The sequence below is a fragment of the Toxotes jaculatrix genome, chromosome 6, assembly GCF_017976425.1.
Source record: "Toxotes jaculatrix isolate fToxJac2 chromosome 6, fToxJac2.pri, whole genome shotgun sequence".
NCBI classification, from domain to species: domain Eukaryota; kingdom Metazoa; phylum Chordata; class Actinopteri; family Toxotidae; genus Toxotes; species Toxotes jaculatrix.
This window is the reverse complement of record NC_054399.1, coordinates 3035313-3052265: the sequence shown is the minus strand read 5'-3', so window position 1 is coordinate 3052265 and position 16953 is coordinate 3035313. Positions and strand designations below refer to the sequence as shown.

The 16953-nt window shown below is 43.5% G+C and overlaps 1 protein-coding gene across 1 annotated transcript; it reads left to right on the top strand.

Annotated features, from left to right (window-relative positions):
- The first annotated feature begins 1517 nt into the window (after nt 1–1517).
- On the top strand, nt 1518–14793 carry LOC121183319 (cadherin-24). The gene is given in 12 exon segments (XM_041040350.1): nt 1518–2024; nt 5619–5913; nt 6822–6941; nt 7282–7449; nt 8784–8965; nt 9584–9840; nt 9940–10360; nt 11330–11447; nt 11574–11882; nt 12027–12216; nt 12342–12741; nt 13933–14793. Coding segments are annotated over 12 exon segments (3828 nt in total).
- The last annotated feature ends 2160 nt before the right edge of the window (nt 14794–16953 follow it).

Here is a 16953-nt window from a genome sequence, read left to right as displayed (position 1 = left end):
TCAAAGCATGTGTGTGACTGTACATTTGTTTCGTCAGATGAGGCGAGAGGATTTAGGTTTATCAGTGAGCACCATGCCATTTATGTGCTGTAGCCATGATATTGATCATTTGCCTAGCGCAGCAGGTTGTGCAGAAAAATCTCTTTAGCTTTTTTTTTTTTTTTTTTTTTTAGCATTTTAACGCGCGAGTGTTTCCCTGTAAATCTGCTCAGGAGAAGCACAGTCGTGAAAACTTTATTTAAATTTGTTTTAGGCCCACATCACTGTGCACCCATGACTCATGCACTGTTGCACTGTGTGTGTGTGTGTGTGTGTGTGTATGGTAATGCATGCCTCCATGCGTGTATAAAGGTGAAAACAGATGACAGAAAAATTTACATTCATTGCAGGAAATTGTGAGGCAGAGTGATGGATGCAGGTGGAACGTGGATGGAAAAACTGCAATTACACACTTTCAGTCTTGTTAAGCTGCTGACACTTTTCAGTACATCAAGTTTCAAAGATCAATGGCCACGATCTGACTCAAATACTAACGAAACTCAGATCATTAAACTTTTAGAAAATGAGGACAAGTCATTGATTAAATTATTTATGAGTCTAATTAATCTCTTAAGGGGAACTTCTGTCTCTACTGGGCATTGAGGCATGGGCAGACCATCTTTAGGGATGGCATCAATCACCTGATGTTCGGGCAATTGTGTTTGACAAGGAACAGTAAAGTACCTGAGCTCCACCTCGTTGCCAGGACCTCAGGCTCTGAATTAATTGAAATTTTTTAAGACCACACTTAACTCTCTGATAATGCCTGAGTGATCAATAACAGGATTCAAGCACAACAGCAATGAGGATGATATGACGACCAGCACCTCGGACAAAGCAAATTCTCCTTTTTAGGTTATTTCTTATTGGACCATAATGCACATAATTTCTCTGCAAAACTCACAGCTATTTTTACAGCAGCTTGACACAGAGCTCAGATTAGCAAACAAAGCTGAACGACAAACAGCAGAAAAAAATAATCTACAAATGTGTCTCATAATATCCTCCTTTTTAAAAGATAATGAGCGAGATGTGAACGTCTCTTTGTCTTCTCACTTCTGCATCTTGAAGGACTTGTTTTCCATTTTAATGAATACAGTGAAGATCACTCTAATTATGTGTTCTCTCAGGTGATCCTGTGCAGCATTGTGTACTGTTCGGGAAAATGTGCGAGAAGAAAGTGAAGTGAAGACTCACTCTGGGAAGAGGACACGTGAAGCAGGAGCAGGAAGGAGGCGGTAAAAACGGGAGATGAACCATCATGAAAACCTGCCCCTGGTCAGCCATTCGTCAGTTATCCTTTAAAGCAAACTGATCGGTGAACCTCAGCTATGGCAGCGCATATTGTGCTTCTTTTTCTTTTGTTCTGTAAAGGGGAAAGAAATTGCATCTCAGTGGTTGTTGGCCTTTCGGAGGAAGATCAGAATTTGCAAGTAACATTAAGCGCGAGACAACAAGTTTTAGCACATCCAGAGTCCATGGATGACTTTTTTGTGAGAATCAAAGACCTGGAAAGCCAGCTTCAGAGTAAAATGGATGACACGAGAACCATGCCAAATGTGGCTTTTAAACTAAATGACAGAGAACCTAATGATTTTGACTTTAAGAACAAAGCAGCAGGGAAAACAGTCATGCTTAAACATCCTGAATCTGCTGCCAAACCCCTAACACCTAAACATAGCCCTGAACTCACTGTGAACCACAAGGAAAGGAGCAATTTGACTAATGGAGAGGTTGAAGGTGTAATTAATGATCACAGTCTAGTGCCGAGTTCCGAGGAGGAGTACTCTCTCCAGCCCGAGCTCCAGTCGGAGACAGGTGTCGGTGACGTTTTGCCTGAGAAGACACGAGGCCGCTCTAAATGGGTCACGGAGTCTGAAGACGGTCGGTCAGGGCCTCGCTCTCGCCGCCGGAGGAGCTGGCTCTGGAACCAGTTCTTTGTGATCGAGGAGTACAGAGGACCCGAGCCTGTGCTCATCGGACGGGTAAGCTGTTGTCACAACCGGTCAGCATGCACATGCGAATCACCTGTATCTGGTGTGTAGTTCTATTTGTGCTTCATTTCTGACAGTGCAGTGGGGCATTCTGAGCACAGCCTCTTCAAAGGACATGAGATATATTTTGCAGAGAAATCATTATCACACAAAGTATAATTTAATATGAGCAAACAAAATCCTATTCTGTCCTCAATACATGTATTTACATGTTTGCCATTATCCACAAAAGAGCACAATGATCTCCTTCACTCGGTGTGACTCATTTCCCCTGCTCTGAAATTTCACTGTGTTCTCACTAAACCCTTGGACACATGGTTTTACTGGTTACAGCGAAGCAGGGAAGCACTGAGAGAATAACAAGCAGCACCACATGTGCTGGTTTATACTTTTCCAAAGTCAGAATCGAAGGAATCCAAAGAAACACTTCATTTATTTGACTTCATTTGAATGCAGCCTACATAGAGTAATTCTACATGCACATTGGAGTTAAATATCTAATTTTTATCATTATATATTAATCAGATTATAGCACGATTAAAATGAGATGTCCAGCAAAATAATATCTTAGATTTAGATTTAAATGTAACCAGCACAGTTAAGGCTGCATTAAAGGAACTAATGTATATTAATTACTATAATGCCTCGGCCGCGTAGCTGGAATCATCCAGTTAGCCATCTAGCTTAGTGTTTACTGTTCATCTGGCAGAACTTAGCTAGCTACCTATCAAGATAGCTAGGTGCCAAACGAACATAAATTCTTTACGATCACGCGTGGCTGTCGTGTGCCTGCCTGCCTCTCTCAGTTCACTGCCTTCCACAGTAACCTATAACACCACTGGCAATCCGAGTGGAGACAAAACAGTCATTTAAAAATTACCTTCTCCAATTTGGCTCACTTTAACACAGTGTGTGAGGTCGAGTGAGCCAGAAAACAACCCTCAGAGCACACAGAGCAGATATGTGAAGAGCAAGACACACACTGTGGGCGAGTGTCCAAGGGTCAGGGAAACCGAGAGGGGGCAAATGAGCATTTGTGCATTTTTGTGAATATTAGCAAACAGGCTGACAGGCAGTTGTTGAGGGCAGAATGGATTTTTGTTTGCTGAAATTATTCACATTTTTCTTTGCATAATAATTTGTCCATAGATTCTAATGTCTTGTCTTTTTCTGTGCTCAGAATGCTCCATCGTGAGGAGTGAGGCACAAATATAACACCATACAATTGCAGTGTTTGTGCAGCCATCCACCCCCCACGACCCACCCCCACCCCTCACCCTGCACCCCTGCGCACTTGCCGTGTCACATACTTGAGTCTTTACGGTCGCCACACCAGCACCCTTCAACTGCTGTCGGTGTCGCAACACAAGAAGTGTCTGAGATGATTTAATCCACAGCACACACCTGAACCATTCAGATCCCAGGGGTTTACTTGTAGCATTTCACAGTCAGGTGGTCCGCACTAATGCAGCTGCTGGCAGCTACAGTATACTCAGAGTAGGATTATATCAGCTGTAACACTAACAGGGAATGTTGCCAGCCACTCTGTAGCTCGCAGTATACTTTATAGTGACAGTCTAGATTGGATTCTTACCAGTGCAGTATACACCTCATAAATGTTTAATCTTCCTCTCTGGTTGTTATTGATACAGTCAGGGAGGGGTGTTAAAGCAATCAGTAGACACACAACGCTGCTCATTCCTCTGCACAGTCTTGATGTTGATGTTCATGTAATAAAGCATCCCTGCATTGCAAGGAAGGGGGGGGGGGGTTGGTGGAAGCGCAGCGTTTTCTCTCGGAGACTGCTCGGTTTGTTTGCCAAAACTATGGAGATGATCGTGTCAAACCCATTACTGGTGCAAGGTTTGAGGAGAGTTATCAACAGTTCAAATCACAGGAGCCTCAACCCGCGTGAAAGGAAAGGAGAGAGAGTCTGGCTGCTGCCAAAGAAAACAGTGTGAAGCAGATATAAAACCCGTAGGTGAATGTGCTGCATGAGTGAGAGGAGGGGGGGAATTCTGATTACAGAGTGGGAGAGAAAGTGACAAAGGAACTGGAAGAGAGAATTTCCTCTTTTTTCGAGCTTTGTTTGTACAGGGTGGATAAATTTTCTTCCCTGCTGTGAGAGTGTTTTTCCATGCTGACTGAAGCACAGCAGGACTGAGCCAGCAATTAGACAGTGAGGAGAGGAGGACCTGGTAGAACGAGAGACGATGGAGTTTCGGGGGGGGGGGGGGGGGGGGGGCAAAGAGCAGGGGAGCCAGATAGGACATAGACTCTGACAAAGGTGTCTCTCGTGGTGAAGTGTGGGATCAAAATTTAAACTAGCTTTAAGGAAGAAAGGAGTGAGAAGGATGTGGGTGTAGGGATGAATAAAAACCCTCAGTCCCTTATCTAGCAATTTGTAGGGTATGCTATCATGAGTTTCTATAATCCCAACTTTATCCTCCCAACACACACACACACACACCACACACAGAGTGTACGCTAATCTTACACATTCTCCTGGTCTCTGCCTGCATGCTGCGCAGCGTGTGAGAATTGCACTCGCATGAACATGTGTTGTTAACGTGCATCGTATGCGTGAACATACAGACACTTTCGCATGTGCGTCGTTATGTAGGCAAAGCAAAACAAATTTCACGAAACAGAGCGAATATGCAAAACTCATTTGCAGTCGCCCTGAAAATGTGTAGTCATTGTTGCAGCTGAATTTTAAAATCAAGGCTTTAGTTCTCATCAGTATCTAAGGTCCACAGCAGCAGAGGTTGTGAGTAAGCCTTGTGGATTATGAGCATGTGCAGTTGCGCCTTAAGGGCAGACAGATGTGAAGGCTCCTGGTCAGAAAGCTCAGTGTCATGAAGGCTGAGTAATCTCTTTAGCTTTCTATTTCTGTGTGTTTGGCCTTTTACCTATCTAGCTCACACTAATATCCTCTCTGCCATTAAATACCAAACCAGTATTCTGCACCAGAGAGCAAAACCAGAGAGTCCGAGGGGGAGAGAGAGAGAGAGACAGAGAGAGGGAGTGAGGGGAATGAGGGGAATGAGAAATGTGAGCAGATGGGCATCCTGTGTAACCGAGGTAAGTTGATGAAAAGAGAGAGACACGAGGACTGGAAAAAGAGGTGGTTTAAAAGGTACAGGGAAGTGAGACAGATGGATTTACAAGAAGGGCAAGAAAGGGACAGATGGATAGAGGAGACAAAGATATACAGATGGATACTGCCTGTGTTAGCAGAATGCATCTGTGAACATACATGTAGGACATTTGCAGGGCCACTGTCCACATTGATGTGGTTTTGCCCTCAACAAGCCCCCAGTGGCATGTTTGGTCCGATGAACTGATTGGCTGTCTGCATCAGTACTCATCCTGGTCCCCTATGTATCTTCCACACCTGGTGCCATTAATTTCACATTCACTGAGCACATCCCATCTTAACATAAATCACCCATTTTACACAGTCATGTTTGCAGTACTTGCCCGACAAATAGATGAGTGTTAATGAGCAACGCCCGCGTCAGCGTTCTGTGTTGTCGCCTGAAGGTGTTACTGTAATCGACTCCGTGTGTTTTTGTTTTCCAGCTGCACACAGACATGGACAAAGGAGACGGTCGCACCAAGTACATGCTGGAAGGAGAGGGAGTGGGCTCCGTGTTTGTTATTGACAGCAACACAGGCAACATACACGTCACCAAGTCTCTGGACCGCGAGGAGAAGGACCAGTACCGCCTCGTTGCGACAGCTACAGACCGTCAGACTGGCCGAGCCCTGGAGCCCTCCTCTGAGTTTATCATCAGAGTGCAGGACATCAATGACAACCCTCCCATCTTCCCCAATGAAGCCTACGTTGCCATGGTGCCGGAGATGGCCAACATCGGTACGGCAGGAAAACAACGATAAAGGGATACTCCACCCAAAATCTACTGAAAGTTGGCTGTAAAATGTTATTAACGATGTCCTTCATGGAAAGCAGTGGCTGCACTCAGCTTGGATTCATGTCGTACTTCTAATGGAGGCTGCGTCCGACAGCTCTCTCTTGTTTTCTCATTCTCTATTTTCTACGTAACAGAAACTCTATAGTTTATACTGAGAAGGCCCAAACCCTCCATCTCTACAGCCATGCTAGCAACTAGCTTAACTAAAATAATTTAACCCAGACTCACAGGAACTGGTTTTATTGAATAACCTGTAATAATCATAATAATCATTATGTCTGTGAAATGTCAGAGTAATGCCCATCACAACTTCCAGAAGCTCAACGAGATGCATTCAGATTGGTTGAAAAAACCCCAGAGATGACGATAAATGATACAGAAAAGCGTCACATCTAAGCTTGAAAATGCCATAAACAGTTAAGTGATTATTATTATATTTGCAGATTAATCTTGTCCATCATTTAATCTGCTAATCGCTGTAATTCTAAGCCTCCCCCTTCAGCATAATAGATTTCCTCACTGTCCAAAAATATGTAGTATCTTGTGTCCAATCATATTATCACCAGAATGTGGCTAAATGCACAGTTTCTGGCAGAACTCCAGAGTATAGAGCATATTTAGCCATATTTGTCTAAAAGATAAATGTTTTGAACGTACTGTTCACATGGATAGACAGCAGAGAAGTGGATAATCCTTTTAATCCTACAGATGTAAGTATTTTATATTCACAAGATAGATTTTGAGTGGAGTATCGCTTTAAGATGGCTTATGAACCATCCACCAGCTTTTACGACTACACTCTGAAAGGCGTTTTTAGCCTGTCACCTATGTCGCCTCCTCTGTTTCACAGGAACTTCCATAATCCAAGTCACAGCCAGAGATGCTGACGATCCAACATATGGAAACAGCGCCCGGCTGGTGTATGCCATAACTCAGGGCCAGGACTATTTCTCTGTGGATCCTCAGACAGGTCTGGCCGCAGCCTCACATGTAGCACTCACACCCTCAAAGCTGTCTACCATAACATGCCTCTCCAGCTGATGATTACACTTCACACAGTAAATCCCAGCGGTGCTGTTAGAGATCATATGTTGTGCCTTTCCGACCATATGTCCAGTGTGGAGAAAAACATTTTAACTAACGTTTTATATGATCCGTTCAGAAACAGAAGTGGCCCGGAGTCACATGTTTTCCAATGTCCTGATTCTAAAATGTATGCATCTGACTCGCTTTGATGCTAACAGCATGAGACACTGTGTCACTGTTAAATATGTTGCTGTTCCATGTCCCCTCTCCCCACTCCCCACTAGGCGTCTTGCGGACAGCCGTACCTGACATGGACAGAGAGACTCAGGATGAATATCTGGTCGTCCTCCAGGCCAAAGACATGGGGGGGCATCTGGGCGGATTATCAGGGACTACAACCGTCACTGTGAAACTGAGCGATGTCAACGACAACCCCCCTCACTTCAGACGGAGTAAGCACTGCAGTTATCAGATCACCACGTAACCGCTGACTGCTTTCAATATCTATAGCTTTAGAGTGTGTGTGTGTGTGTGTGTGTGTGTAGTAAAGATTAAAATGATGAAACATCTTGTAAAGGCATTTGTGACAGCGGTCTGATATCTCTGCCTCCTTTGGGTCCTCGTTGCTTTGACAGGTTCAGGATAAGATATAAGCTCCAGAGTAGCTAAACAGCTCGTCAGCCCAGTGTCTTTTATTTTATGCACTCGTCCTAATCATTGTTTTTAACATCAGTTGCAATAACATAACCGTTGCCAAGATGACTGGCATTAACATTCATACAAACACTCCAGCTTGGTCCCCGAGGTTCAAATGGACTGTGGCTTGATGCTGAAGAGTGAAAGATCATGTCCGCTTTTTCTTATCCAAGCTTTTCCCTGTTCCATGCTATTAATATTTCATCTTAAAGTTCAGTGCTTTCTGCTTCAATAGACAGTAAAATCACTGCAGAATGTGTCTAACACTTTGAGACATATACTGCATTTCTTTATATTCTACCTTCCCTCTCTTCGCTTTTCCCCCTCTTCCCTACTTCTTCTTCCTGACAGTCTCTGCTTACTGCCGTTCATCTTAATGTTTAAAGCTCCCTTTTCTATTGTTGATATATTGTGCTGCAAAACAATGCTTTATAGAAGCAATTTAATATTTCCGGACACCGGCAGAGCCTTATTTATTTACTGATATCTGACTGCATCTTCCGTCCCTCACCACCTTACTCTAAGTCATTATTTTCTGTTTGACAATAATGCCACAATTTAAGCAAATGGCTCATTTAGCATGCTCTTTGAATGCCAGGGGTGTGATTTTCTAATATTTTTTTATTACGTGGAGGATTTGAATAATTAACAATCAGCAAGGTAGAGCTGCTCTGATTAAAAGGAAAACGTTTCTCTGAGTTTGCCGCTTGTCGCTGCGCAGCATCGCGAGCATGTAGAGGTCACTGTGTTTCTCCAGTAAATGACACGACCTGCCGCCGATCACTGGCGTGCTTGCCAAGCGGACACACTGAAAGAGTAACAACTCAAATTCTTAATTTCTTAATAAATACAGCCATTGATTCATAACTAGCTGAAATGGACTGTGTATTATAAGTTATTCAAGAAATACATGAAACTCTCCTGTAAGAAAAGCCATAATAACCACGTGCATTATGAGAATAACCACTGTGTTTTGACTAAGAACTGAGCCAGACACTGTCCTGCTGTACCTTATTTTTTCTCATGGAGACTCATCATCATTCAGTGCCAGTTCTCAAAACCATTATCATGATTGTTTCCCTCTCTGCAGGTGCATGGTCATTCTCTGTCTCCGAGCTAGCAGCACCAGGTGTGGAGGTGGGCCGTCTCACTGCCACCGATCCTGATCTGGGAGAAAATGCACAGCTGGAGTTTACTATCCTGGACACGGAGGAGGCCGAAATATTCAATATAACCGGAAGAGACCGAGAGGCCGTCATTGTTCTGAACAAGGTGAGTGACGAGACACAGGTACAGGCACAGTGACTGCACACGGCACAGTGTCAAACAACTTTAGTTCATTATTAACCAAAGTTTATTCAGCTGCAGAGGATTCAGCTCCATTTATCTTAAAGGGCCACATAATGTGAACAGAATCTAAAAATTCTAGGAAATTTACTTCGCTCTGTTGTTGCTAATTAATTTTATTTAATCAGTTCAACAGTTCAGTATTCCACTCAAACACCCTCTGCTGACAGGGTCAGACTGCCGAGACTCTACAGTGAGAAATTAATCAGTAACAATGAACCAGTAATTAGCTGGTGAGAAACTGTAGCTTTCTATGAGTAGTCCATGTTTAAATCTGAAATTTCAATCTTAAATTAAAAGGGTGAGGAGGGTGAGGAAAGAAGAGAGACTGGTGGGTAATAACCCAAAAATGTATTAGTCCAACTGGAGGGTGTGAGAGATATAGTGAGATGAAGAAATGTAGGAAAAGTATGTTGCTGTACATGAATTATGAAGTACTGTGTGTGAAATAAAATATGCAGCATGTAAACATAAATCATAAATGAAAGATCTTCTGTAAAGTATAGCCTATATGTTGCGGTGGCTTTATTCCTCGCTCGACAGCTGCTGGATTATGAGACCCGCAGTTCATACACTTTCTCCGTGGAAGTTGCCAACCCTATAGTGGATGCCCGGTACCTGAGGAAAGGTCCCTTTAAGGACCAGGCAACAGTCCGGGTCATGGTCCTCAATGCTGACGAGCCGCCGCGATTCTCCCAGGCCCGGTACCATCTGGACGTGTCCGAGAACTGCCCCCCTGTCTGCTCCGTTGGCCGGGTCTATGCTGTGGACCCGGACACAGGACAAAGCACCAACATCAGGTGGTTATTACACCATCACTCGCTCACTCGCTCTCACTGGGCTCATTTCATTATCTTTTTCTTTCCTATTTTTGCTCGTGCCCTATTTCTGTATCTCAGGTACTCCATCGATCCCCAGTCAGACCCCGAGGCTCTGTTCCGCATCGCCTCTGACACAGGTTTTATCAGCACAGTGATGGAGTTGGACCGTGAGCAGGAGCAGTGGCATAATATCACTGTCATCGCTACACAGAGGGGTATGTCAGCCCCTCTGCCCTCGGGCGCTATGAGCAGCGGAGCTTACCAGACTCATATTTCACCGAAAGCACCGCCTGGAGTTCGGAACACAAAGTGTGGCATATAAATGATAGAAATTTAGTGATAATTTCAACATTACTGTTGGTTCCCCTTTCTTTCAGACAATCCAAATCTTGTGTCAAGGGTTGTGGTTGCCATAGAGACTCTAGACCAGAATGACAATGCACCAGAGTTGGACAGGCAGTACACAACATCTGTATGTGACTCCAGCGCCCCCGGTCAGGTGTGTTCTTGTTTTTGTTTTTTTTCCCTGATATAGAATTAAACTTCAGTTTCAGTGTTGCTGTCTCAGCCTCTTACACGTGACTATTTCTGAAAGGAACCTCTTTGGTTAAAAGCATGACACATTTCCAGGTATAATACGAATAATAATATAATATAATATAATGAACATTAATAACATACTGTCACAAGGCCTTATTCTTCATAATATAACTGAATTGAAATAAACTACTCCCTTCTATCCACGTTAGACTAATCCATAAGATTTCAGTCCTGGCTGATTTGGTTACCTTGGTAACGATTTAACACCACATCAAACACTCGTAAGCTGCAACAATGCAATAATGAAAAAAGTCAGTCAAAAATAATTACACCCATGTTCTAAATTTATGGCTGTTTTTTTTTTTCTTGTTCCATTAGTCCCCTGCAAAATGAAAGACCAAAAACCTCTGTGACTCCTTCACAGACAAAGCCACCGTGTGTTTTGCTTTTATTGTGAGTCGGCAGCAGTAGGAAACGTGGGGTGTGCAGTAGCAGTAGCTAAAACTGCTCCGGTGCAGCATTAGGAGAGTGAAGCATAAACAGTGAAATTAAAAACAGTGTTTCCTGTAAATCCCTTGTGGTGGAGTCCATCACTAACACTGAAAGCTACTATTCAAAGCTAATTATAGAATGAAAATACATTGAATGGTATTTCTAAACATGCTAAACCATTAATAGTATTAAAAAACTGTTTGAACATCATAAGGGTTATAATTCCATCAAATACAGATGTTCCAGATCCCAACATCTGTTATTTATATTATTTTTTCCACATAACTCCTCACATTTAATAAGTCTTTAGAAGTCTTTTTCCACCAAAGGTGATTTTCACATGGAAGATTCTTTCTCTTTGATCAATACGTAATTCCACCCCTGACATTTATCTTGAGAACCATTAAAACAGAGCTTCCTGTTTTTGGTTCTGCAGGTAGTTCAGGTTCTGCGAGCCATTGACAGGGACCACGGAGGGCAGGACACCCCGGTCCACTTTAGCATCCCTCCAGAGTCCAGCTCTGCACTCAACCTCACTATCAGGGAAAGTGGAGGTAGCGCTGCTTTGCTCTTTTTTTTTCTCCCATTTAACACATGACACCGACCAAAGCTGGTGTATGCTTGTTGTGCGCTGACCGTGTTTGATGCGTGTGTGTGGGTTTTTTTTGCCATGTTATCAGGTGTGACAGCCAGCCTGGTGCTCCAGTCGGCCTTGGAGCCCCTCCCTGGCTTCTCCTCATCCTTACTCACCCTCTACGTGCCAGTTGTGCTACGTGACGGGGCCTCTGGTCTGACCAACACTGGCACGGTCACTGTGACCATTTGTCCCTGTCTTCGAGGGGGCATGCAGACAGAGGACAGGGGGAGACAGAGGGACAGGAGGTGGGAGAGACACATGGTTTGTCTGCCCGTGCCGTCTGCCTCTCCATCTCTCATATTCAGCCTGGTCACCTTACTGGCCATGCTGGCTTGTGTCACCACTCTGCTGGGTAGGTCTGGTTGGTTCTCTCAAGTCTCAGAAGTTCTATAAATATGTTGCTGGTGACTTTTTGAAAGACGCTGAGCAGTTGTGTCAGGTTTTTTCTGTCATGTCTATAGAGTATGTGGTCATGTGTCTCTTTTTTGCCCTTTAGTGGTGTGTGCACTCTCGCTGTCATTGCGCCATCAGAAGCGAGACTCCCACTCACCCTTCGAGGAGGATGATGTCAGGGAGAACATCATATCCTATGATGATGAAGGGGGAGGGGAAGCGGACACCGCAGCGTTTGACATTACGGCGCTGCAGAGCATGCACAGAATGCAGCACATGCACAACAGAAACATGTGAGCTGTGCCCACAAATTAAAAAAAAAAGAAAAAGTTTATCCTTGCCATGGTGGCTTATGGGAGGAGGATGTGCGTGTTTGTGTGTGACTGTGTGCTTCTCTGACATTTATCTCTTGGCACAGATGGTACACCCAGCAGAATCCGCCGAGGGCCAGGACGTACAGCTGGAGCCGTAACTCGCGCCCCAGCTTGGACCCTCAGCAGCGGCCCGGCTCAGCTCCGCTCTACGGACGTCTCTGCTACGGCATCCACACTCTGCCTGTTCTCAGAGATTATCCAGCTGGGCCACTGGAGGCAGGTCTGCAGCTAACGCAGCTGACCCATGGGCTCACCGGAGGTCATATCGGCAATTCCCTTGTCATCCAGAACCAGAGCACCTTTGAGCCTCTACTGCACTCTCCTGAGATGAGCTCTGGTAGTTATGAAGCAGAACACATGCTGGAGAAGAGCAAAATTACCGACAGAAATGAAGGCAGCGAAGCAGACGCAGCTGATAGAAAAGAGGATCAGGATCAGGCCAAGGTCAGACAATAGCGCTGATATGAAGGGATGAAAATGTGTAGCACATATATGAAGGCAAAGAAAGGCTCTAAGGATCTCATAAACAATCTTAAAAGCAAATAAATACCTGTCTCTGAACCTGAATCACTACTGAACATTTCATCTTAAAATATAAATACCACTGAAATCTTAATTTATGTGGCTTGAATTCTTCTGTTTCATAAGGAAGTAAGTTTTTTTTCCTAAGTATTATTTTGTTTTCACAGTTTCACAGAGTTGAAGTTCAAATTCATTTATTTATTTTCAGATCTTAAGAGTCAGGACAAAAAAATCTGGTTACCAAAACTGGATTGGTTGAACTCAGACATCAAAACGGGATCGTACTCTACATTTGTGAGCATCTGGGTTCTTTGTATTCATTATATCAGAAAGCAAATGTTGATTTGCGTGTCTCTCTGAGTGTAGCTGTATGTACAGTTGATTTTGACTGCCTTCTAAATCATACCCACTGGGCATCGTGCGAATGAACAGACAGTTGAAGCCTTTTTGGACTTTTTTTTTTTTTGTTCTGTTTAAATTCATTAATGAAAGAGTGGCCCCTTCAGCAAGCACAGGTCTGTCAGTTCCTCCAACCTGGTGAAAGTGAAACGTTGTCCTAGATAGCTGAGAAAAACTGAGGAAAATACAAAGAATAAGAATATTTGTACTGAATTTCTCACTTAAGATGAAAATGTCTCTCATTCTTACATGAATCCAATATGGCTGAGTCATCAGCATATAAGAAAACATTCAGTACAAGCAGATCTCCAATAACTTCAGTCACAGCAGCTACGCACATCAGTGTATTGAAGGTAGAAGCTTCTTAAACTCTGAATCTCAAAAATTCAAACTTTCAGATGATTCAGACGAGCGACTGGAAACTCTGAGCATTTGAATTATCTGTCTCACTCAGCTCCTGAAATGTTTCTGAACTTTCTGAAATGGCAAAACTTCAACTTCTGTAATTCAAACCCCATAAATTCAGAAAAATATTCCAATGCAACCAATTCAGTGGTATTTGAATGAAATAATTAAGTATTCAGTCGTGATTAAATTTCATTTTTTCAGTTGCAAAAAACATAAAATCACTTTAGTGTTTTTTTGCTTCCATATGTTTGTCCCTGCGTGTCTTTTTGAATTATCTAAACTCTCCCTTCTCCTTTTCTTTTACAGGCAAACCCAACGGAAGCAGAGTCGACAGCAGCCAACAACACAGTGAACCTGACCTACTGTGACCCAAATGAGTCTTCATGCCAAAGTCACACCAGCTCCTCATCAAACCAACAAGAGGGGCGACCGGGGTCATCGCAGACTCAGCTCAGCACAGGAGCCACCAGCTGCACAGTCGATGACATTGACACTGATTCCTCCATTCCCTCCGTCTCGGAGCAAAATTTTTCAAATGGCGGTCAGATCAACTCTGTAAACGCTCCTGTTTACCTGAAAGGAGACACGTACAGCATTGTGGGCTCGCTGAATCCAAACAGCAGAGGGACGTGTATGAACGGGACCAGCAGCGGCGGGTTGTACCCAGCGGGGGTGCAGCTACTGAACATGTGCAGACTCCAGAAAAAAGATTCGACCCCACAGCCTTTGCCCTTACCTGGGGGTGTGTTTGGCAACAACAGAGGCTGGCTGCTGGGGGCGGAGACTGCGAGAACAGAAGCTGCCAACCCGCAGCCTCTCCGCATGGAAGACCTTCTGAATTTCCGTCTGGATCAGGTCACCTTTGACCTGTCGCAGCCGCCCTACGACTCGCTGCAGACTTATGAGTTTGAGGGCCGTGATTCAAGGGCTGAGTCACTGAGCTCACTGGAGAGCGATGGAGAGAAGGACGAGGGGAGAGCGGTGGGAGGGATGGAGGAGTTAAACCAGAAGTTTCAGAGGCTGGTGGAGATCATCCGAGAGAGGGAGAAGGAGAAGGGAGGAGAGACGCGAGCAGCCGAGGGAGGTGAGACAGCAGAGCCTGCTCTATCTGAGACTCATAAACAAATGGAGGACAAAGAAAAAGCACAGCAGAGATGGGATTTCTAGACTGCCAAAAAAGAAAGGTTTGAAAGAGAGGAGAACTCTCTTGACAGTGATGGATTTTAAACACAGCAGGGGGGGTGAAATACACAGCCTCTGACAGGAATCTTCTTGTCCCCCCCCTTCCCCCCCGCCAGGAAAAATCCATGAGGCTGACAGCATAGTGAAGATCTGTGGTGGAATCAGTGCAGAGCGTATAGTTTTCACCTCCACTATGTTTAGAAAATGCATATGGAGTCTGTCGCTTTTCACACTCTTGTAACTGATATTAATAATGCACTTGGGCTTTGAAAGCTAAAGTTATGAAAAATTTACTTTTTTTTTTAAAATATTGATTCTGAGCCCTGAAAGCTGCATTGTTAGAAAATAGGCCTCATTAAATATTGACTGGAATTGTGATATTTAATATTGATAGTTTAATAGGGGCGCACTCACTAGGAATCCCTGAAATCTGAATGCACACATTTGCATCACACTTGCAGCTGAATTGGAGAGTTTTAAAGCCACACAGGCGTACAGGCCTGTGGGTCCACACTGCCACGTGTTCACAGGGCCACTCCAACAAATCTCACTGTATACATTTATGTTGTGTAGCTCTGTAGTGAGAGTACAACTCCGGCAAGTAGTCACCATTTCGGTAGCAGCATCTGCTCACTATGCAATTTGCACACAGTTAGAAATGATTAGATCGTCACTGTTAAAGATGTGTGTGCTGTTGTGAAAGTACAGTGAATAATGTCCATATGTAGATATATATCAACCTTGGCTTTTGTTATTGCTTAAGTGTGGACAGTTTTTTTTTTTTTTGGGCAGGGGGGCGGGGGTGGGGGGGGTATTTAGTGGAATCCACACACAGGAAATTAAGCATCCATTTTGCAGTTATTATACTGTTGCAGACATAAGTTAACAACATACAATGTTCCCCATAATTTCACCCACACAAGATTATTTATAATTCACCACTGCGTTTGCTCGCCTGGAATTATCTCCAAAGGCTTATTTATGTCCAACCTTTTACAGAGACAAAATTAGGCAGAAGCCATTATTCAACGTGGTACACACGAGCATTGTTCTTGTGATGAGCCCAGAACACAGAGGCAACAGCAAAACAATCATTCACTTTAAGATTGTGTAATGTTATTCAGGCCGGTCTGCCATTTGACAATGACTCATTTCTTTAGCTATTTCAAAACTCATTTATTATTCAGAAGGAATCAGGATGAGTTTATTAAAATAACGACATTATTTTTCAATAATATGATAAAATGTGTTTGACTTTCTGCAATTATTCCTGCTTTCTGTCTTCCTCTACAGTGGGAATTTAGGTCTTAATGAGCTGCCGTTCTTATAAGGTTGCGATGCTTACCAACTAAATTTGACAGAAAATCTTTGGCTCCATGACGAGAAAAATGAGGCGTAGAAACGACTGGACTCCTCAGGCAAGAGAATAAAATGCAGAGGAAAAGGGGTCGGATATTACATGAAGTGCACTGCATATTGTCAGGATACTGTGAGTATCCTCTCACATAACACCAGCTGCTGGAGAAATATCACTGTTCACATGTTACAGGAGACATATCCTTACCCAGAGATCAGGAACAGATTTAACAATGAGCTAAATATAGACTGTGAAATGTGAAGGACTCTTTGTGTTTTCACTTCAAAAATAGTCAGACAAAAATAAAATAACAGAAAATTAAAATATGTTTGAAATTCAAATGTTCACACAAACACTTAAAAGAGTGCCAAGAAGAAAAGAGACAGCAGGGTCTGTTTATCCCAGCTTGTCACCACAGCAACTGGCAGCACAATGGTGCCACCTAAAGGTGAATATGTGGAGTGAATCTGTGCTGCTGCCTGAGCAGTTTACTGTGTGATCACAACACAGCAGCTGAAAAGGCAAATATTTAAAAAAAAACAAAAAGGAAGTGAAAGTTCGGTTAAAAATAAAAGACCATAGTTACTGTAAAATTGTAGAAACTGTTCTGATTCATTTTGTAAAGGTGCAGGAAACTGTCACAGTGGCTCATAGCCATGTTCAAGTCATGTTCAAGTCTGGAGCTTAGAGGAGAAGTGAAGGGATGGTATGAAAATTATACAGGGAGGAGAGGAGGCTCTGTGGAGGGGGAGGGTTGTGTTTACTTCTTCTTCTTTTTTTTTTTTTTA